Consider the following 18,971-nt stretch of genomic DNA (forward strand, 5'->3'; position numbering starts at 1 on the left):
AGGGTCTGCATAGCCAGGGTGGGAATTCTGAACTTGTTCTAAGTGCAGTTGCAAGGCCACTGAAAGGGTGTTTGTTTGCTTCCTTGCTTGTTGTTCATTACAGGCCTTTCAACTATATCTCCAGTCCTGGAGTAAGATTTTTTGCAATTTTGAAATAGGGTCTTGCCAAATCACTAAATTGTGACCCTACCTCAGCTGCCTAGAACGCTGGGGCTATCAGTCTGTGCCACCATGCCCAGCTTGGAAGGTCTTTATTTGTTCCCTCACCCTGACCTGTTGAGATAGGCTTTTGCCACATTTGTAAGTTCCCCAAGATAGCCTAAAATTTATGGTCCTCCTACATCAGCCTCCTAGAATGCTGGGATTAGGCCTGTGTCGCTACAGCTGCTTTCCATGGGAAGGTTTTAATAAGAATATTACTTGATCCCTTTCATTGTGACTTATGACCAACTGTAGCTGTTGTTCAACAAGGGAAGTTCTGGGTGAGGCTGGTACAGGTACCACATGGAACCATGACGCAGAATGGCCTGGACTCTTGACTATAACGGGCCCACCTCGTTATCTTTGGCTGGCGAAAGAAGAGGAGGAAGAATTACTGCCTGTAAGCCTTGAGCCCTGCCGCTGTTTGCTCTGGGACTGCTAGCGTTGCTTCCTTTATCCATCTAGATTCCTGTGCAGAGCACCCTGCAGCCCTAGGGACTGAGTGGGATTCTTCCTGAGCAAAAGACCTGTGGTCCCAAGGACTGAGGTCCATCTTCCCCAGGCAGTGTACAGACCCCTTCATGAGACACGATTGTCCCTCATTTGCCAGCTCCTTTAACTGAACCTGGACTGTCCTTTTGGTCTCTCTCAAATCCTTTGATCAATAACATGGCCCTTTTCTGCTCTAGGGCTGCATGAAAAATACATTAAGTAGACCATGGTCAGTCTCAATGGACGAGGACCCAACTCAGCCCAGCCTCAATTAAAGGCACACTTTGTGCTCCTGTGAGCGACAAGTTCTGGGTAGAAGTGGATGCTGGCAGGCTGGGTCCCAAGGGTGTCAGCAGGACTGGTCCACCTTAGTCCCACTCTCCACCACGCTATCTGTGTGCTTGGGCTGACTGCCCAAGAGGTGAAAGACGGTCCTAGGCCATCCCAGGCTTTGACCCTAGCACTTAGCAACAGCGGCAGGCAGAAAGTCTGCCTCTTTTCCCAGGGCTAGGTCTGTGTCCCAGGAGTTCCTGTGATTGGCCTAGTGTGAGTCACATGCTCACACGAATCAGTCTCTGTGTGGGGCAGAGACTTCTGTCCCTGAGCTGGCCTAGTCACCTGCCTATTCTCAATGCAGAAGTAGGGATCAGCCTTGCCAGACTAGGGAGCTCATCCCCCAGAGGAGCGCAGCAGGAAGCCACCCCCACCCCCACCTCCAGAGAGTGGCCTTGGGAAGATGTCACCCTTTGCTCAGACATCTTGCCACCCCTCCCCCAGTCCACAGAGTGAGACTGCCAACTTCAGGACGAAACAACCCTGTTTCTAGGGAAAGCCTACAGCACTCACCACAGCTACCTTCACAGAGCTGTGTGAGGGTACCAGAGCCCACTGCCAGGAATGGGCCCCAGCCTTCTTTTCACTGAGTTCCTTAGCCTCTCGGATCCCTCCTCTCTGAAGCAGAGGCAGCCTCAGTGCCCGCCTGGAGGCTTCTCTGGGGCCGTGGACTGGAAAGCAGAAAATTCTCATTCAGTATATGGGGCTGCTATAATTACAATCTTGCCTTCGGAGAGTCTTAATTCCAGTGTCTCTCTGTCTCCAAACTGAACTGGTTATTTTGCCAGCAGACCTTGGGCTTTCATGTAAATTGGACGGTTGATGGTCTGCTTCTACCCTACAGTTCCCAATAGGAACACTTATGTAGGAAAATACATGTGTGAGCAGCACTCACTATGGGTTGAACCCTCTTTAAACAACTCCCTAGCCATTTGGTCAGAAAAGCTATCACATGAACTATTTTTAGTGTCATGAGGTTCAGAGAGGCAGAGTTAATTTTCCCAAGGCCTCACAATTGATAAATGGTAAATGAAAATGTATATAAGTCAACACACATAGCACAAGTGCCCAGCTCCCTCCAATCCTCATTAGATTCTTTGTTTTTCAGCATCCCTGGCCAAGGTCTCCACCCCAATGAATGTCTGACACGGTCATCAGGGGCTACACCTAGAAGACAGACCTAGGAGGACAGCACCTCCCGCCTGCCGCCCCTTCTTGGCTTCCAAATCTATGCACATGGCCCAGGAGGGGGATTGGGGTGAATTTAACTCTGTGCCCCTAGGTCTAGCATAGAGGACCTCGTACATAGTCAGAGCTCATTAAGCACCAGATAATGAAAGAACTCCAGATCAACGGACGTCGCTCACATCGCTTATTTGCCATTCCTCCTCTGAGCCGGAGTTCACAGCCAGCCCGATGCTCTGCTGCCCCCGGGTGGTCATTTTGAAGATGGCAGGCAAAGCAAGCAGAAGCTAATTCTGATGAAATACTTTCATGATATAACATAGTAACTAATAAATATTCAAAATTTTCTGGTTGGTCCACAAGTGTCAACTTCTAACGCTTCTCTCCTTCTGTGAAGACAACTGGCCAAGGGATGGATCTGAGATTCTGTGGGAGTCTCTCACCCACCTTTCTTCCCTGCTGTTGTTCTTTGGGGGGATGATACTATTCCATTGGGAGCTGGAAAGTGATGCTCTTTCTGCTTTTATCATTCCTCCCGTATTTGCTAGCAAGAAGTCTCACCAACATGGGCTGCTGGGGTTTCCCTAAAACATAGTTCATCCTGGAAGGGAAGAATAAATGTTCAATTCTTTCCCCTTATTTACCGAAAGTGACATGACAGCTGCTTCCTGTGGAAGGTAGCAGATGAAGCTCAGGATAAATCCCTGGCTTTTAAAATATTCAATGCCTTTCAACTAGTAGCACCCCGTGTTCCTTTTGCTGCTTAAGTCAGTGAAAGTAACTTCAAACTGGATCTTGCATCCTGTATTTTTGATAACTTCTTTATCTAGGGGCACAAAATGCCCCAGGCCCATCTTGTACCCTATTCTTCTGCAAACTCAAATCAGCCATTTCTTCAATGAGACCTGATTCCTTTGCCCAGCGATCATATCTGGAAGCCGAGATCTAGTTTGGAGACTGGGAGAGCGGAGTCTGGCAGTATAACTTCAGAGTCTTTGGTCTCTGTGACCTCTGCTGATAATCCTTATTAATGGGTGTAGAGTGATAAGGGTAAGCAGAACTCCCACTGCCACAGGTGGCCCCTCACTTGGTGCCCAGCACACTACCTTCTGCGCCCTAAGCTGACTAAGCTGTTACAGCCCTGAGGGGAGGATTATCACACTGATTTTGCATGAGTCATGTCCTTTAGCTACTATCAACTAGACAGTTGGTCGAGATTGATATTGTCTCCTTGCAGCGGCTCCTTTGCTCTGCTCCCTAAGCCCCTGGTACTCTGTACCTTGGGAGCCTGTTTGATCTTTCTAGATGACTCACCCAGTGATAGAGTGACAGATATGTGCCACTGCTTTGGTTCCACAGCTTGCTTACCTGAAACTCCCCCATCTTAGTGATTAATTTATTTATTTCGGTGGCACTGGGACTGAACCCAGTGTCTTCATACTGAATTGTATTCCTCTTTTATGTTTTATTTTCATTTTGAGATAGGATCTTGCTAAATTGCATAGACTGAGCTCAAACTTGTGGTCCTCCTGCCTCAGCCTCTCAGAATGCTGGGATTACAGGTGTGTACCACCGTGCCCAGCTTTGCCCTGGATTTTTGTATAGCTGCCTATATTTTTTCATTGGATTACTATACACACATCATTTGCTCATAGAGGACTTCCCAGGCCAATTTTCAGGGTTCTTTACTGCCTATGATATCATTCTCTTTTAATATTTTCACATCATTTATCACCTTATGAAAAACTTGGGTGTTTTGTTTTGCTGTGTGGTGGTTTAGGGGATTGAACCCAGGGCTCTGCCAATGCTGGGCAAGTGCTATACCATGAGTTACTTCCTCAGCCTTTTTTCTTTTGAGATAGAGTCTTACTAAATTGTCCAGGACAGCCTACCTTCAGGTTGTGACCCTTCTGTCTCAGCATCTGAGTCACTGGATCACAGGGGTGTGCCTCCATGCCAGCTGCCAAGCTTTGTTCACTGTCTTATATACATCCTTTTTACCATCCTGGTGCTGTTCCTTTGCCCAAGTCATCAGCTCCAAGTCTGACTTCTCCCCTGTAGTCCAGCACCTGGCACTGATGAGTAAGGGGACTGTGGAGTTCGTCAGAGTGGACGGGAAAGGGAGGAAGGGAGAGAGAAGGGAAGAAGGGACTGGCAATGCCCTCAGCTTCCTCACCTTTCCCTCCTGACTGAATGAGGAGGGGTCCAGAGGGCAACATGTAGGGAACCCCTGAAGGGAGAAGGTCATGGGCTGCCTCTGGGTGACCTGGCCAGTGCACAGTGGGACGGTGCTCCCCTCCCAAGGGGTGTCAGTTCTGGCAAACAAAAACCCCAGATACCCAGTAAAAAGATTGAATTTCTGGTAAATAAGGGCCAATTTTTTTTTACTATGAGTATGTTGTGTGCAATATTTGGGTCATATTATACTTAAAAAATTGTTCACTGTGTACCCAAAATGCACATTTGCTGGACTTCCTGTGTTTTATTGTGCTACTCTAACCTGGATCCTCACCGTTGCTGAGTATCGTGGGAGATTCTGCTGAGCACTGGCCTTTTTTTTTTTTTAATGTGGAACATTTTGTTTTCACTCGAATAAGGAAGTACAATTCCGCATCAAGCTGCAGAAGGGAATGTCCTTGGAACAGCACTTGCTGGAGGAAAGGGCTCCAGGGAGGGTAAGCTCCTGGGGGTGGTATGAGCAACGCCTTGCTCAGAGCTAAAGGTGGACTTTCAGCCCCTGCTTGCACCTTCAGTGCCCCTCCCCAGGCCGACACCCAGGGAAAGCCTCCTGAGGAGCATGGAGGGGACGCTTCTGGGAGGAAGAGACATATGGGCAGTGGGCTCAGCTGATGCCTCATCACTCCTTCTGCCTCACTAAGCAGTTGGTGGCCAGGAATCAGAGGTGAACAGCACGCTTGCGCCAGGAGCGACTTGGACTTTGGAACAGGCAGCTGGTTCCTGCTGAATCTGTCCTCATGGTTGAATGAGAAGAATGCACTTCCTTCCCTGCCACTGTCCCCTCCCTTTCCCATTCTTTTTTGCTCTTTTGTTTGGCGATGCTGGTGGCTGAACCTGGGGCCTTGCACATACCAGGCAAATGCTGCACCATGGTGCAACGGCCCAGGCCCCTTTTTGTTTTATTTTGGGATTGGATCTCACTAATTTGCCCAGGTTGATCTCATAATGCAAGTCTCCTACCTCAGTCTCCTGAGCAGGTGGGGTTATGGACACGTGCACTGAACCCGACCCTTCCCCATTTGTTCTGTGTTGTCCCACTTCCTCATTCATCTTCCCAGCCATTTATCACCCTAAGCCTAACCACAGTGTTAGGCTTAAAACTAGCTGCATAAAACAGTAACTGCACACAGGCGGGGGTCAGCTCTTACTGCTACTTCCCTTGTGTCTCACTCCTCCACTCCACCCCTGCAGCCAGAACCTTCCCACAGCATCCCTCAGTCTGGAGGTCATCTCATGTCCTTCTTTGGCTGAATGATACAAAGCCACAGGGGCACCCACCCCTCCACTCCTCTCTTTGTATCCTGGCCCCACTAGATATTCTGGGATTCTCAGGCCTGGCCCCCACTGCAAGCACTTATTCCTCACTAAGTGTCAGGGGGGTGATGCCCTCTGGTTGGGGTTTAAAAACTTGGGTTCAAGTCTTGACATTGCCAGTTACCAAACTGATCATGAATGAGTTTCAATTCTGACATCTATTAAATGAGAATAAACATTATGATGAGGCCTTTATTCTGTAGTGTTTAATGCGTGCTTTCCAGCCAGACTGCCTGAGTTCAAATACTTTTTCCACTTACTAACAGGGTGGCCTGGAGTAGGAATCTGTTTCTCACTCCTAGCTGGGGGGAATGAGTCTGAGTAATAAGTAATGGACCAAACAAGTGCGAAGGAATAAAAACACTTTCCGTACTTGGGCATGGTGCTGCACACCTGTAATACCAGCATTTCAAGTTCAAGCCCAGCCCGAGTAATTTAGAGAGACCCTATATCAAAATGAAAGAAAAGAAAGGACAAATAAAATACTCAGAGCAGGCCAAATTGTAGCGATCAGGAAAGGCGTATGCGAAGAGCCAGCAGTATAGATTTTGAAACTCTTGGCAAGGTTTGCATTTTATTTGTTTCCTGGCTCTTTTCTTAATATTCAACCTGCTGTGAGATTTTAAAAATATCACTTCTGGCCTGGGGAGATATCTCAGCGACTTAAGTGCCTGCCTGGCAAGCACAAGGTCCTGAGCTCAACCCCCAGTGCCAAAAAAAATAAAATAAAGCAAACTAAAAACATCACTTCTACTCTGACAAGCAACCCAGAAGTCTGGCGCGTGCGCAGTGCTAGCATCTTTGGCCGCCCTCCACCCGCGCACTACAACTCCCGGCAGGCTCCGCGATCGCATCAGGCGTCGCGGGCTCGTGATGTCAACACCAGCGCGGGGAATTTCGAGTGGTAGTCCCGCGCGGGAGGTTAGTGGGTCTTGTGCACTCTCCCGGACGTTTATGGAACCCCTGGGCGAGCCTCGGTGGCCTCCGGGCCTGGCAGTCATGAAGGTGAGTGCTTTGGGGAGGTTGGGGCTTCCGGATGTCCGTGAGAGACCATCCGCGCCTTGGGTAGAGAAAGGACTTGACCGAGCGGCGAGCTGGGCCAAGGTACCAGGCCCTGTTGTGTCTCTTCTTGCCAACAGCTTAGCTTTGGGCTTCCGTTTCTTGTCTTGAGAAGTATTAGGAACAATCTTCAGCTCTTCACGGTGAGCTGAGCATGGCCGTCAACCAGGTGTGCTGAGGTTCAGCCGCAGCAGGAACAGTGTTATCAGAAAAACACTGACCGGTGCCAAGCTAACCCTTTTTGAGTACCCATGCCGCAGACACTGTGTCATAGGGACCCCGGGCAACATTTGGATGGGTATTGTATGAATTAATACTTTAAAAATCACCTAGCATTGCAGATAATCTGCTTTACATGATCTTTCATTTCTTCTAATTATGGTTTGTCCTAACATACTGCAATGCATTCCTCTCCAACATGTCGTAAACTGCTCATTTCACTTGCGTTTAAACAGAGATCGGGACTTAGGCTCAGCATTATTTCATTTTATAGAATTATTTGTTCACATAACCTTTGTTATTTGAGACAGGGTTTCACTTCATAGTTCAGGCTAGCCTTGAACAACTCACTTTGTAGCCCAGGCCTGTCTTGTGCAGCAATATGCCTCCTTCATCTTTCCCAGTGCTGGGATTACAGATATTCGCCACTACACCTGGCCCTTCCTAACATTTATTTATTTTGGCTTTTTTTTTTTTTTTTTTTTAAATTGGGGAATGAATCCAGGACCTTTGAACTGAGCTACATCTCCAGTCTCCTTTCCCCGTTTTATTTTTCATTTTTGAGATAGAATCTCTAGGTTGGTGTGTTGACCAGGCTGAGCTTGAACTTTCAGTCCTTCTGCTTTGCTCTCCTAGAATGCTGGGATTACAGGCATGTGCCACTGCCTTTTTGTTTTCGACAAGGCATATCCATTTCCATTTTTGGTTTCCATGAGCCCTGGATTCCCACTAAGTTTGCTCAGGCGCTGGTGTGCTTTGCTTTGCTGAAAAAAATCATTTCCTTGGTGTTTCTTGTAGCTGTGCTTTCCCCCCACCCCCGTTTGTAACTAGATAATTTTCCATCTTTCCTCCCTTTTTTAAAACTTGGAAATAAGATGTCCTCAACCCCCACTCTTAAAGCAAACTTTGAGAATTAAATGCAGGGTCTTGGGAGAGGGTCTTGTTCTTCCTGCTGTCATCGGGGCAGTGCTTGGGCACATGAGATTTCCCTGTGGTGAAAAGCTAACCTGTGGTAAGATCCTGCCAGGAAATCCCTGGTTTTGACATTGTAGTCTTAGCACCAAGATATGATGAAGAGCATAGATTTGAATTCTGCTGATCCTGGGTTGAATCTGGTCTTTTTTCTCTTACTGTGTAACCTTGGGAATAATACTTTTTTAACCTCTCTGAGACTTAATTTTCTCAAGCTAGAAACAAAAACAAAGTTGCTTAGTTGAGTTATTTATGTGGGTAGGAAGTCTGTTGGCACAAAGTGAGCGCTCAGAAATGTTCTAATTGACGGAAGGTATCTATATTGTTGTTATAAGGCCTTAGCATGTTAAGTGCTTCTCTTCCCCTTTTGTTTATTGTCATCAAGATTGAGTTGGATAAAGGAAAAAGAGCTCTGTGTCCTTTAAAGCTCCTGCCTTGTAGGCTTATGCATGTTTTATATATTTCCATACTTCCTAGTGTTCTTTAGAGGCAGGTTCCATGTCTTCTCTGGCTTTCACAATCTCACCACTGCACTGAATATAGAGTGCAGTACTAGAGCATATTCAATGAATTTCCACCAAAGAGTGGCTTGAGCACATATTTAGCTCACATTGAGATCAAGGAGTCTTAGGATTGGAAAGCCATTCCCCCACCATCTCCCAATTTTTCTTCTGAATTTTTGTTTGAATTCCTCCAGGGCCAAAGAACTAGAAGCATCCATGACTGGAGTTCTTATATCAAATAGAAATCTGAATCACAATCTATGATTTCTAACTTGAGATCCATAGAAAGACTTTGATGTCTGGAATTATTTTCACCCAATTTCCAAAGGATCTGTAGCCAAGAGCTTAAAAGCCTTCTTTTCACCCTTCCTCAGTTTCGCCTTTTGACTTGATAAACTAAATCTTGAAACATCTGCTGGTAGCTCTTCATTTAGGCTTTTACTTGCATCATCATCATCATCATCATCATCATCATCATCATCATCATCCTCATCATCGAGACACATGCAGCTGGCCCTCTCCTGATGTAGGCAAGCAGGCCCACGCCAGTTGAGCCACGACCTTCTCAGAGTGAGCAAGCAGGCCTGCTCCAGATGTGTGGAGTCACTCCAGATCTGTCGGAGGGAGCCCTTCCACCAGTGCGGGGACGCAGGCCTGTGCTGTACGTACAGCTATGCCCATGCAAACAGGCAGACCCATGCAGGACCTGCTCTCCACACCCAAGGATAAGACCATCCACCAACTCTTAGTTGGATCTACATTTTATTGCCACTTGGCACAGGCGACAGAGGCAAGGACTAACCAGCTGACCTGATCCTGGACTAGGACAATGTGCAGGGAGAGAAGGGAGTAACCAGACCCTATGGCTGTCAGCATTAAGTCCAGCAGTCCACTTGAACTCCTGCCCTACAGCCAGTACCCAGCAGAGACCTGAGGGCTGATGGCATTTCCCATCTACCAGCAGGAGCAAGACAGATCTTAGCTTGAAGGGTAACCACGTTCTGGGGTGAATGGATAGGGAGCCCTGAGGTGCAGGGAGGGTACCTCAAAGGCCCATTGGCTCTAAAGCTAGGTGGAGAGAATTCTGACTGGCTGGATCCCAAAACTGTAGATCTGTGCTCACTTTGGCAGCACATATACTAGAAACTGCAGATCTTGGAAAGAAACTACTCATTCCAAAACAGGAATTTTTTTCTTTTGACTAATTTTTTAAGACTATTTTTTATTTTTTTCCTGTTATGGTTTGTGTCTAGTTGTCCTTCCCCCCGCCACAAACCTTATGCAGTTGTGGGGCGGCTTCTGGAGTTTGTGGCTGATTCTTGATCCAGTGCTGGGATTATGAGTGCCGTGAGGCAGATACTCTGCATACAGATGTAAGTAAGCAGGGAGAGGCGAGCTGGCTGCCCGTGCTGTAGCTCCTCTCTTTGCTTTCTGCTCTTTGCTGCTGCCACCAGGAATGGTTGCTCTCGGCCATAAGCCACTGTGCCTTAGAACCAGCTGACTAACTGAAACCTCCACTAACTGTGAGCTAAATAAACCTTTTCCTTCTCAGTTCTGAGTGTTGCCTAGGTATTTTGTCCTAGCAACAAGAGAAAAGTAACCGAGACACTTCCCTTCATCAGTTGATTTTGGAGATCTGGGTTGCTCCTTTTACCTTTTCTGTTTTCCCCCTTTACGTTTTATTCTGTTTTATTCTGGAAACTAAACAATACACTTAAACAATGGGTTACAGAAATAACAGTTTCTAGAAGTAAATGATAATGGCAGCATAACATATGATAAATTATGGGAAATAAAAGCAGTTCTAAGGAGAAAGTTTATAGCTGTGAAGGTGCATATCACTAAGATAGCGAGCCCAAGTAGCCTCATAATATACCTCAAGGTCCTAGAAAATCAAGAGCAATCTAAACCCAAGGCTAATACAAGGAAAACATTATAATGATCAGAGCAGAAATCAATATAGTTGAGACAAAACAAACCAAAAACAAACAAATAAACAAAAAGCCCCAAAGGCAGGCACATAGATTGCTAAACTATCTCCCAGCCCTAGTTATGTTTTAAAATTACCTTTACAGTATGACTTATGAGAATAATCAGAAATAACAAACATGGTCTAAAACAGAGGAATATTAAATGCATTAGCACATGCATAGCATGTAATGTCACATCATCTCTGATAATAATCTTTCTGAAGAATATTTTTGTTCTTGACAGTGTTGAGGCTCAAACTCAGGGCCTTATGCATGCTGGGCAAGTGCTTTATGCTGAGTTATATGCCAGCCCTCTGAAGAGCATTAACCTTAAGGGAAAATAAGATATTTATACTACGTAACAGGTGACTGTTAAAAGCTTTTCCTCCCGAAGGAAAGAGCTGGGGAGGTGAGGGATGAAGCAGAGACAGATTTAATTTAAATTTTATAATATTTTCCTTATATTCTCTTTGTTTTATTTTTGTTTATTTTTTGTATTTTAGGGAAGGGTCTACAGGGTGTTCAGGGTCTCACTACTAGATCTCACTACTAGATCGGACTCCTAGTGATCCGCCTGTTTACAGCCTCCCAAGAGCTGGGATTACAGGCGCACACCATGACACCCAGTCTCAATTGCCATCTCAGCGCGCCCTGGTGGCAGGGACGACACGGCAGGCCTGAGGGTTGAACCCCGTGCCCCTGCGCCTGCTTGCAGGCTCTTTAATCCGCTGAGCTATTTGTCCGGCACTTTGTTTTATTTTGTGAAAAGTCCTCTAAAAAGAAAACAAGATGAATAACAACAACAAAATGGATATGATTATTGTTGATATCAGGCTTAAACTTCAGAGTTGCTGTAATTCTATATTTTTATAGATTTGTTTTCTGACTTTTTGAAGTATTGATTAAAATATGAACATTTTCTTGTAGCATTAGTCTTTTTTTAATTTATTTTTTATTAATTTTATTGAGAAATAGTAATGAGACAGTTTCAAAACAGGATAGTAGGACAGTTGCAATAATTCATACATTGCATATTGTTGTCTTCTTAGTAGTAATTCATAGTTGTAGCATTAGTCTTTAAAAATATTTTAATGGCTACATAATATTTCATATGGACAATTAATGACATTAATCTTTTTTACATATACTAAAATTTAGGTAATAGATTTGTATAGTTTAAAAAACCCTCATAATGTGAAAAGTAAGTGTATCCTGGGTCTAGGGAGATGGCTCAGTGGAATAAGCGCTTCCCTGGCAAGTGCAAGGGCCTGAGTTTGATGACTGGTTCCACCAAAAAAAAAAAAAAAGTAAGTGTATCTTCCACAAAGCCCCTCACTTCTCCAGTTTGCTATCCCAGCCACCATTGCTCATTTTATTATATATTTTTTCAGAATCTCTTTACCATCTATGGTAAGAACAAAGTCCATTCTTACGCTCTTCTCTTTTCTTTTACAGTGCTGGGCAAGGAACCCAAGGCACTGCACATGCTGAGCAAGTGCTGTTCCACTGACCTATACCCCAGGGCCCTTAGCGCTCCCTTTTAAAGGAAAGCTAGCAAACCACACATACTGCCTGAACCTTACTTAAATGCTTGGAAAGATTTTGGATTGCAAGAAAAGATCCTTTCCAGTGTAGACTGCATTCCGGATTGACACATGTGTCTGATGGTCTAGTTTGTCTGCTTCACCTCCTCTGCTGTCACTGACCCTTCTATTTCCAGGGCTCCCCCATTTAATTCTACCAGTTAATATTGTGCAGAAAATACTGGCTTGGCAGAGAATGAGAAGACAGACAGTTTAGTTCCAGCTTGACTTACGCCTGTGCTAGATACTAGTTTCCTCATTTGTGAAGGAAGGATTTTAATTACATAATTTCTGGTATATATGTGTGTGTATGTGTGTGTGAGTGATGTGCCTTGTTGGGGATCAAACCCAGAGCCTCATACATGCTAGGCAAGTGCTCTGCCCCTAAGGTACATTCCCAGCTCTTGATTAGATAATTCCTAACGTTTGGCTGTAATAGTGGTTCCTTTTACCCCAGGTAACCATAGACCATGGGGTAGGGTTCTAAAGAGGAGGAGGCTTTGAGTAAGAACTGGAAATACATATAAAGTGGAGCAGGAATACATTAAACATTTTATAAATGGCTAAAAGTATGCCACAGGAAACTGCAAAATCAATGGGTTGAAAGCATTTTGAATAACCTGAGATTTGGACACATGTGGGTTATATGAAGGATTTTTTTTTTTTTCTCCCTCCATCAAGATGCCTTATAGGTTGTTTGGGGCTAGCTTTTGAAGATACATGTAACTGGCAAAGAAATTCGATTGTTTGTTTTTAGGGAATAGAGAACAATTCCTGGCGAACTTTCTAATTCTAGTGTCTTTCTGAATATGTATGCATTTTTGCATTTCAGACAATAGATGACTTGCTGCGATGTGGAATTTGCTTTGAATATTTCAACATTGCAATGATAATTCCTCAGTGTTCACATAACTGTAAGTAAGTTTTGTCTTCACGAGTTAGAATGTGATATCTGTATGAGGTAGTGTTAATTTAGCACCAAAAGTATGTATGCATGTTTATTTTTCACCTTTACCTCCCCTGACTTGCAGTTCTAAGAAGGTCTTTCCCACCACTTCTTTTTTTTTTTTTTTTTTCGGAGAGACAGGGTATTAACTATGCAGTTCAGACTGGCCTGGAACTCACTGTATAGCCCAGACTGGCCTGGAACTCTAGATCCTCCTGCCTCAGTCTCTCAAGTGCTGGGATTACAGATGTATGACACCATGATTAGTCACTTCCTTCTTGAATATGAAAAAGTTTTTGCTCTATTTTCTACCATGTCTTCTTGAATGTTGTATGCGTTTTATAGCATTTATGTCAATAATGATTTTTATTCTGATATGTGGTTATTTGTCTTAAATGTTTTTAGATATTGAATTTTAAGGATTTTGTTTTTTTTAATTGGTATGAGGGTTGCTCTTACTCTGACCAGGAGTGTTCTTACTCTGACCAACATCCCTAGGCCCTTATAATTTCTATTTTGAGACAATCTGAGTTCCTGAACCTGTGATCCTCTTGCCTCAGCCTCCCTAAGTGCTGGGATTATAGGTGTGTGCCATCACACCTGACAATAATTTTGTTCTTTTTACTTATTTTTCTCTTTGAGATGTAGTCTCTTTGGTTGCTCAGATTGGTCTTAAACTTGCGGATTCAAGTGATTGTCCCATGTCAGCCTCTCAAGTCACTAACTTCATGCATATACCACCACACTCAGCTCAGAATTTTACTTTTTACAGAACATGTAGGTAGTTCAACCAGATAGTACTTGGTATATTATTTTAAAAGTCAAACATCTATAGTAAGAATTTATGATGGGGTTTTGTCCCAGTAGCTTCACGATAAACTGAAAATATCTTTTGGCTGTACTGCGTATTGAACCAAGGGCCACCACACTGAGCTATTTCTCTGTCTTTCCTTAATTTTTTTTTTAGAGACACGGTCTGGCCAAGTTGCCTAGGCTATGCTTAAACTTGCAGTCCTCTTTCCTGTGCCTCCCAAAGGGCTGGGCTGACAGATCAGCCATGCCTGGGTGTCCAAAGTACATTTATAGACCTACCCAGCATCATAACCTAGCAGTAGAATCCCCTGCAGCATGTTTTTGTTGCTTATCCTCTTGATCATGTGAATAAACGGCTTACTGGGAGCTGCAGCTCACTACTGCTACCCAGAATTCCTAGACAGTATCATCCCTGAGAGGATGTTACTGCATGTTGCTAGTTTGGGGGAAATTTTCCGCATATGGTTTCTATTGTTTTTGCCTCAGGTAAAGTGAAAACATTCTAAGTTAAACCACCATAAATTGAGGATTATCTGAATTTCCAGATAGAAGAGAATTGTAGTTGTATCACTAAACTACTATGTGATGCTGGAAAGATTAGAATTTACTTGCCATACACGTACATGCCTGTAATCCAAGCACTTTGGAAGGCGGATGCAGGAGGATTGCAAATTGGACTCTAGTATGTGCAGCTTAGCTACAACTTGTCTAAAACTGAAAAAATAAAAAAAGTGCTGGGGATGTAGCTCAGTGTAAAGGGCCTAGGCTCAACCTGTAGTACTTAAAAAAGAAAAGAATTTATCCTTTTTATGATTTTATGACAAGCATTTAAATACTAAATGCTGGGGTCAGCCAGATAGCTCAGGGGACTAAAGCGTATGCTTAGGCAGAATGCAGCGGCTGGGTTCCATCCCTGGCGTGCTATGCCAGCCCCATCCCCAGGACACTCTGAGTCAGCAAATGAGACTGAGCCTAGTGGTGCAGGCCTGTAATCCCAGCATTTGGGAGGCTGAAAACAGGAGGATCACTACGAGTCTAACCTATGTAGTAAGACCCTGTAGACCCTGTATTACATACAAAAATAAAAAAATAAAAATAAATACTAAATGCTTAGTACAATGAACAGGGTTTTTTGTTTGTTTGTTTGGTTGGTTTTTTTTAGTTTGGTTTTGGTTTTGGTTGTGAGGTGTTGGGGATTAAACCCATGTCCTTGTACATACTAGCCATGTACTCTACCACTGAGTTATATCCCCAGGCCCAAACATCTTTATATAATGTAGTTAGAGGTATAGTACATAGTGGTTGGTTAGCCTGTCATTGTTCAGTTTATGGATTACTTAAGTTCATAATCTTTTTTGTGCTTTATTTTAAATTGATTTGTCTTAGAAAGCTAAAAACCAATGAAGTTGCTATTTAAAAACCATGCTTTCAGTGTTAGTGAGAATTTCCATGAGGAAGACATGTAATAAAAATACGGCAGTAATAGTGGGAACAACAGAGGTGATGCTCTCAGGCTTGATTCATGAGTCCAATAAGTGGGATATGTGGTTGCCTGGCATTTCTTCAAGTGATCAAGTCTGGTCCTTTCTACCTTAGATGATGGTTATGAGAATTGAATGTCCAGAACTCAGTATCTGGCCTTTTATAGATTCTTAAAATTTTTAATTTTCTTTCAGACTACGTCTTCCTTTTCTCTCATTGCTCAGACAAAATACCCCATACCCACAAGTTAAGGGATATAGAGACTCAGTTTACTAGTTTGCCACCTGATGAGGGAGTTGAGGCAAAGGAGGATGAAAGACAAAAAGAAACCGGGCTGGTTTAGAATGCAGTACCTAGAAGGCTCTTGCCTCTCATGGACAGACTGCCTGAATGTTTCACCTTGCCTTTATTCACACCGACATGGGTATAAGCAATTACAATAGCAGAGATTCATCTGCTTCCTGTCATCTATTAGTATATACCCAGGTGAACACCTGGATCTCAGCTTTGTTGACTTTCTCCTGGAACCTGCAGCATGCCGTGGTGCCTGCATGCTGCCTTACTTCTTTGTGCTCACAGAGGAGCTCAATTAGGCTTCAGTTTTCCCTGTCTGGTCTCCCACAAAGGGAGTGTTAATAACGCTCTGCCTTAGTTACTCTGTCTTTGTAATAAATTTGAGAGTCAGGTGTTGTTAAGGCTTTCAACTCTGTCTTCAGTTCTCTTAAGAGCTTTTCATTTTAAATGCATTTCTAATACATTTGGATTCAGCTCATCAGTTTCTACAAAAAGTCCTGCTGGGATTGTGTTGAATCTAGAGATTAATTTCATAGATTTTATATCTTAACAGTGTCGAATCTTGTGTATGAACATGATGTATTTTTCCATCCTTTAGCTTCCCTTTATTTTCTCTAAACAGAGTTAGTTTTCATTGCTCAGACTTTGCCCATAGATACATAATTTTTTATATTGACTTCTTGTGATCATGCTGGATTCACTTTTAATTTCCATCATCTATTTTTATGGCTTTCTTAGGAACTTTTGCATGTATAATCATTTCATCTGTGAATAAAGGCATAATGACATCTTTTTAATCCGTATGTTTTATATTCCATGTTCAGCAGGTTGGGGCCTCAAGTGTAATGCTAAATGGAGAAGTACTATGGGCAGACGTCCTAACCTCAGCCCTGGGTTTATGGGAAGGCCTTTCAGTCTTTCATCGTCAAATATGGTATTAGCTCTATTTTTAATATTCATAACATATTTACATAAATGTATCAGGTTGAAGGAGTTCTTCTGGTCCTAATTAGTTGAGATGCCTTTTAAGGAAATAATATTCCCTATGTCTTATTTCTGGAGGATCTGTAGTAATGTACTACTGAGAGAAAGGAGTTCACTCATCCAGAACTGAGGAATGGACTCAGGCATTAAGAGCAGTGGAAGAGAGGCTTTTCAATGTCAGTCTTGAAGGCGAGTGTCTGCTGTGTGAGCCGCACATCTGGGCAGTCACAGCGAGCAGTGTAGCCCTAGCAAGCAGGCCCTTTCCCCGTCTTAGTTGGCTGAGTAGTCTGCGGGATACAGTCTTTCCAGAGTGCTTTCTCTTTATAAGGCATTCCCATCACTTCTCAGCCTTTTGGCTAAGATCAAGTGTAGTATCTATTTTTATCAGTTTAATATAAGGCATTCCCCATTGCCCCTCCCAGTTTAACTTTGGGTTTTCTTGATAAGACTGAAAGGACTGTCTGTCCTTTCCTTCAATTTCTGAGAAGCAGGTGCTTCTGTGTAGGAATTTTATGCGACCTTGTGATAACTGTGTTTCCATTTAGCCTTAGCTGTCTTATTCTGAAAACGGCCCGTCTGTGGTCTGTGCCTTTCTTCGTCTCCCCACTCATGCATACGTTTTCCACAAAGGCTTTCTTCCTTGTTTATATCTCTCCTAGGTCCTGTCCTAGGGACCTCCTAGATGCAGGAACTTTGTCAGTCCACAGGCAGCTAGGTAGTTTTAACTGCGAGTAGTTTCCACTGTGAAAATGAGCCATTTTGTTTCTTTGACATGTATCTTTTTATGCCTGGTGTTAGAAATGTGTATTTTCTCCTTTTCCTTGATTAATTTAGCTAGAGGTTTGTTATTTTATAATCTTTTCAGAAAACCAACCAGGTTTGGTTTATTCTTTTCTATATTTTGTTTTATTGATTTATACTCCTAGTTTTATCATTACCTTTCTTTTACTTTGAGTTTAATTTGCTGATCTTTTTCCAGCTTCTTAAAGTAGAAGCTGATATCATTGTTGTAGGCTTTTTTTCGGTTTCTGTTTTTGAGACAGGGCCTCACTTCATAGTTCTTATTGGCCTTGAACTTACTGTGTAGCCCATGCTGATCTCAAACCCACAGTGATTTTCCTGTTTCAACCTTTCAAGTACTAGAATACGGATTACAGGTGCACCACCCCAGCCCCCCCGCTCAAGACTTTTCTAATGTAAGCATTTAAAGCTATAAATTTCACTCTTAAGATCAGCTTAACTTCATTGCACAAAATATGTGAGATATGTATGCTTTCATTTTTCTAATCAAAATATATTCTAATTTTCTTTGCAATTTTTTATTCTCCACTTAGAAATCTAGTATTTAATTTCTAAACGTTTAGAAATTTTTCTCACTTCTTCCTGTTACTGTTTAATTTAATTATGTTCTGGCCAGAGACCATAATCTGTTTGATTTCATTTCTTTAATACTTGTGAGAAGGCAAGTATGGTTTGCCTGTAATACTAGCTGTTCAGGAGCCTAAGGCAGTAAGATCACAAGTTGAAAGTCAACCTAGGCAACTTAGTGAGATTTGTCTGCAAAACAGCGTGTCTTTTACTTACTGCACTCTCTCCTCAGATAACATTATGCCACCTGCGTAGGGAGCTGCTCTATAGTGTGAGAGTGTTATAACTCTGTTTACATTTCCTCACATTGTTCAATTTCCATACATTTGTGAACTTTCCAGATTTCCTTTCACATTTGAGTTCTTTTTTCATTCTGTTGTGGTTGGAAAAGATACTTCCTGTAATTTCAGCCTTTTAAATTTATTAAGTTTTGTTTTGTGACCTAATACATGATCTGTTCTGGAGAATATGTATGTATCCTGCTGCTGCTAGATAAAATATTCTGTGTGTACTTACTGATTACATTTTGTTTCTTTATTGATGTGTGTGTGTCTTCTATTTACTTATTAATTTTTATTTAATTGGAAAAACTTATTATGAAAGTAATACCTGAGGCTGACCAAATAGCTCAGCAGATTAAAGTGCCTGCAAGCAGGCACAGGGGCCAGGGGTTCAGTATTTAAACTTGTATAACTGACTTATTTCACTTAACATTATTTCTCAAATTGCATCCATTTGTCTATGAATGCCTGAAGTTAGTGTTTCTTTTGGTAGAGTACTACCCCATTGTGTATAAATAACACATTTTCTTTATTCATCTATTCATGGACATAGAGCTAGCTTTCAAGGTCTAGCTATTATAAATTGTGTTGCAGTAAACATGGGTAAGTATGTGTCTCTATAATACACTGGGTCAAATGGAATTTCCAGTGTTAGTGTTTTTGAGAAATTTCTGTACTAATTTCCATAGTTTACATTCTCACCAACAATGTAGAGGACTTACTTTTTCTCCATT

The 18,971-nt window shown here is 43.0% G+C and overlaps 1 protein-coding gene and 1 pseudogene across 3 annotated transcripts in view; both read left to right on the top strand.

Annotated features, from left to right (window-relative positions):
- The first annotated feature begins 6,659 nt into the window (after positions 1-6,659).
- The window catches only part of Rad18 (RAD18, E3 ubiquitin protein ligase), a 153,883-nt gene continuing 141,571 nt past the window's right edge, over positions 6,660-18,971 (top strand). For 2 of the 3 annotated variants that reach the window (XM_004625052.2, XM_023705623.1), the window contains exons 1-2: positions 6,660-6,768; positions 12,902-12,983. In XM_004625052.2, the coding sequence (XP_004625109.1) occupies positions 6,718-6,768; positions 12,902-12,983 (133 nt within the window). In that variant the 5' untranslated portion in view covers positions 6,660-6,717. Of the gene's footprint in view, positions 6,769-12,901; positions 12,984-18,971 lie in introns of those variants that run through there. The other variant, XM_023705616.1, reaches the window with a different exon arrangement.
- LOC111814184 lies at positions 16,925-17,101 on the top strand (annotated as a pseudogene).

The sequence above is a fragment of the Octodon degus genome, unplaced genomic scaffold (genome assembly GCF_000260255.1).
Source record: "Octodon degus isolate 3935 unplaced genomic scaffold, OctDeg1.0 scaffold00008, whole genome shotgun sequence".
In the NCBI taxonomy this organism is placed as follows: domain Eukaryota; kingdom Metazoa; phylum Chordata; class Mammalia; order Rodentia; family Octodontidae; genus Octodon; species Octodon degus.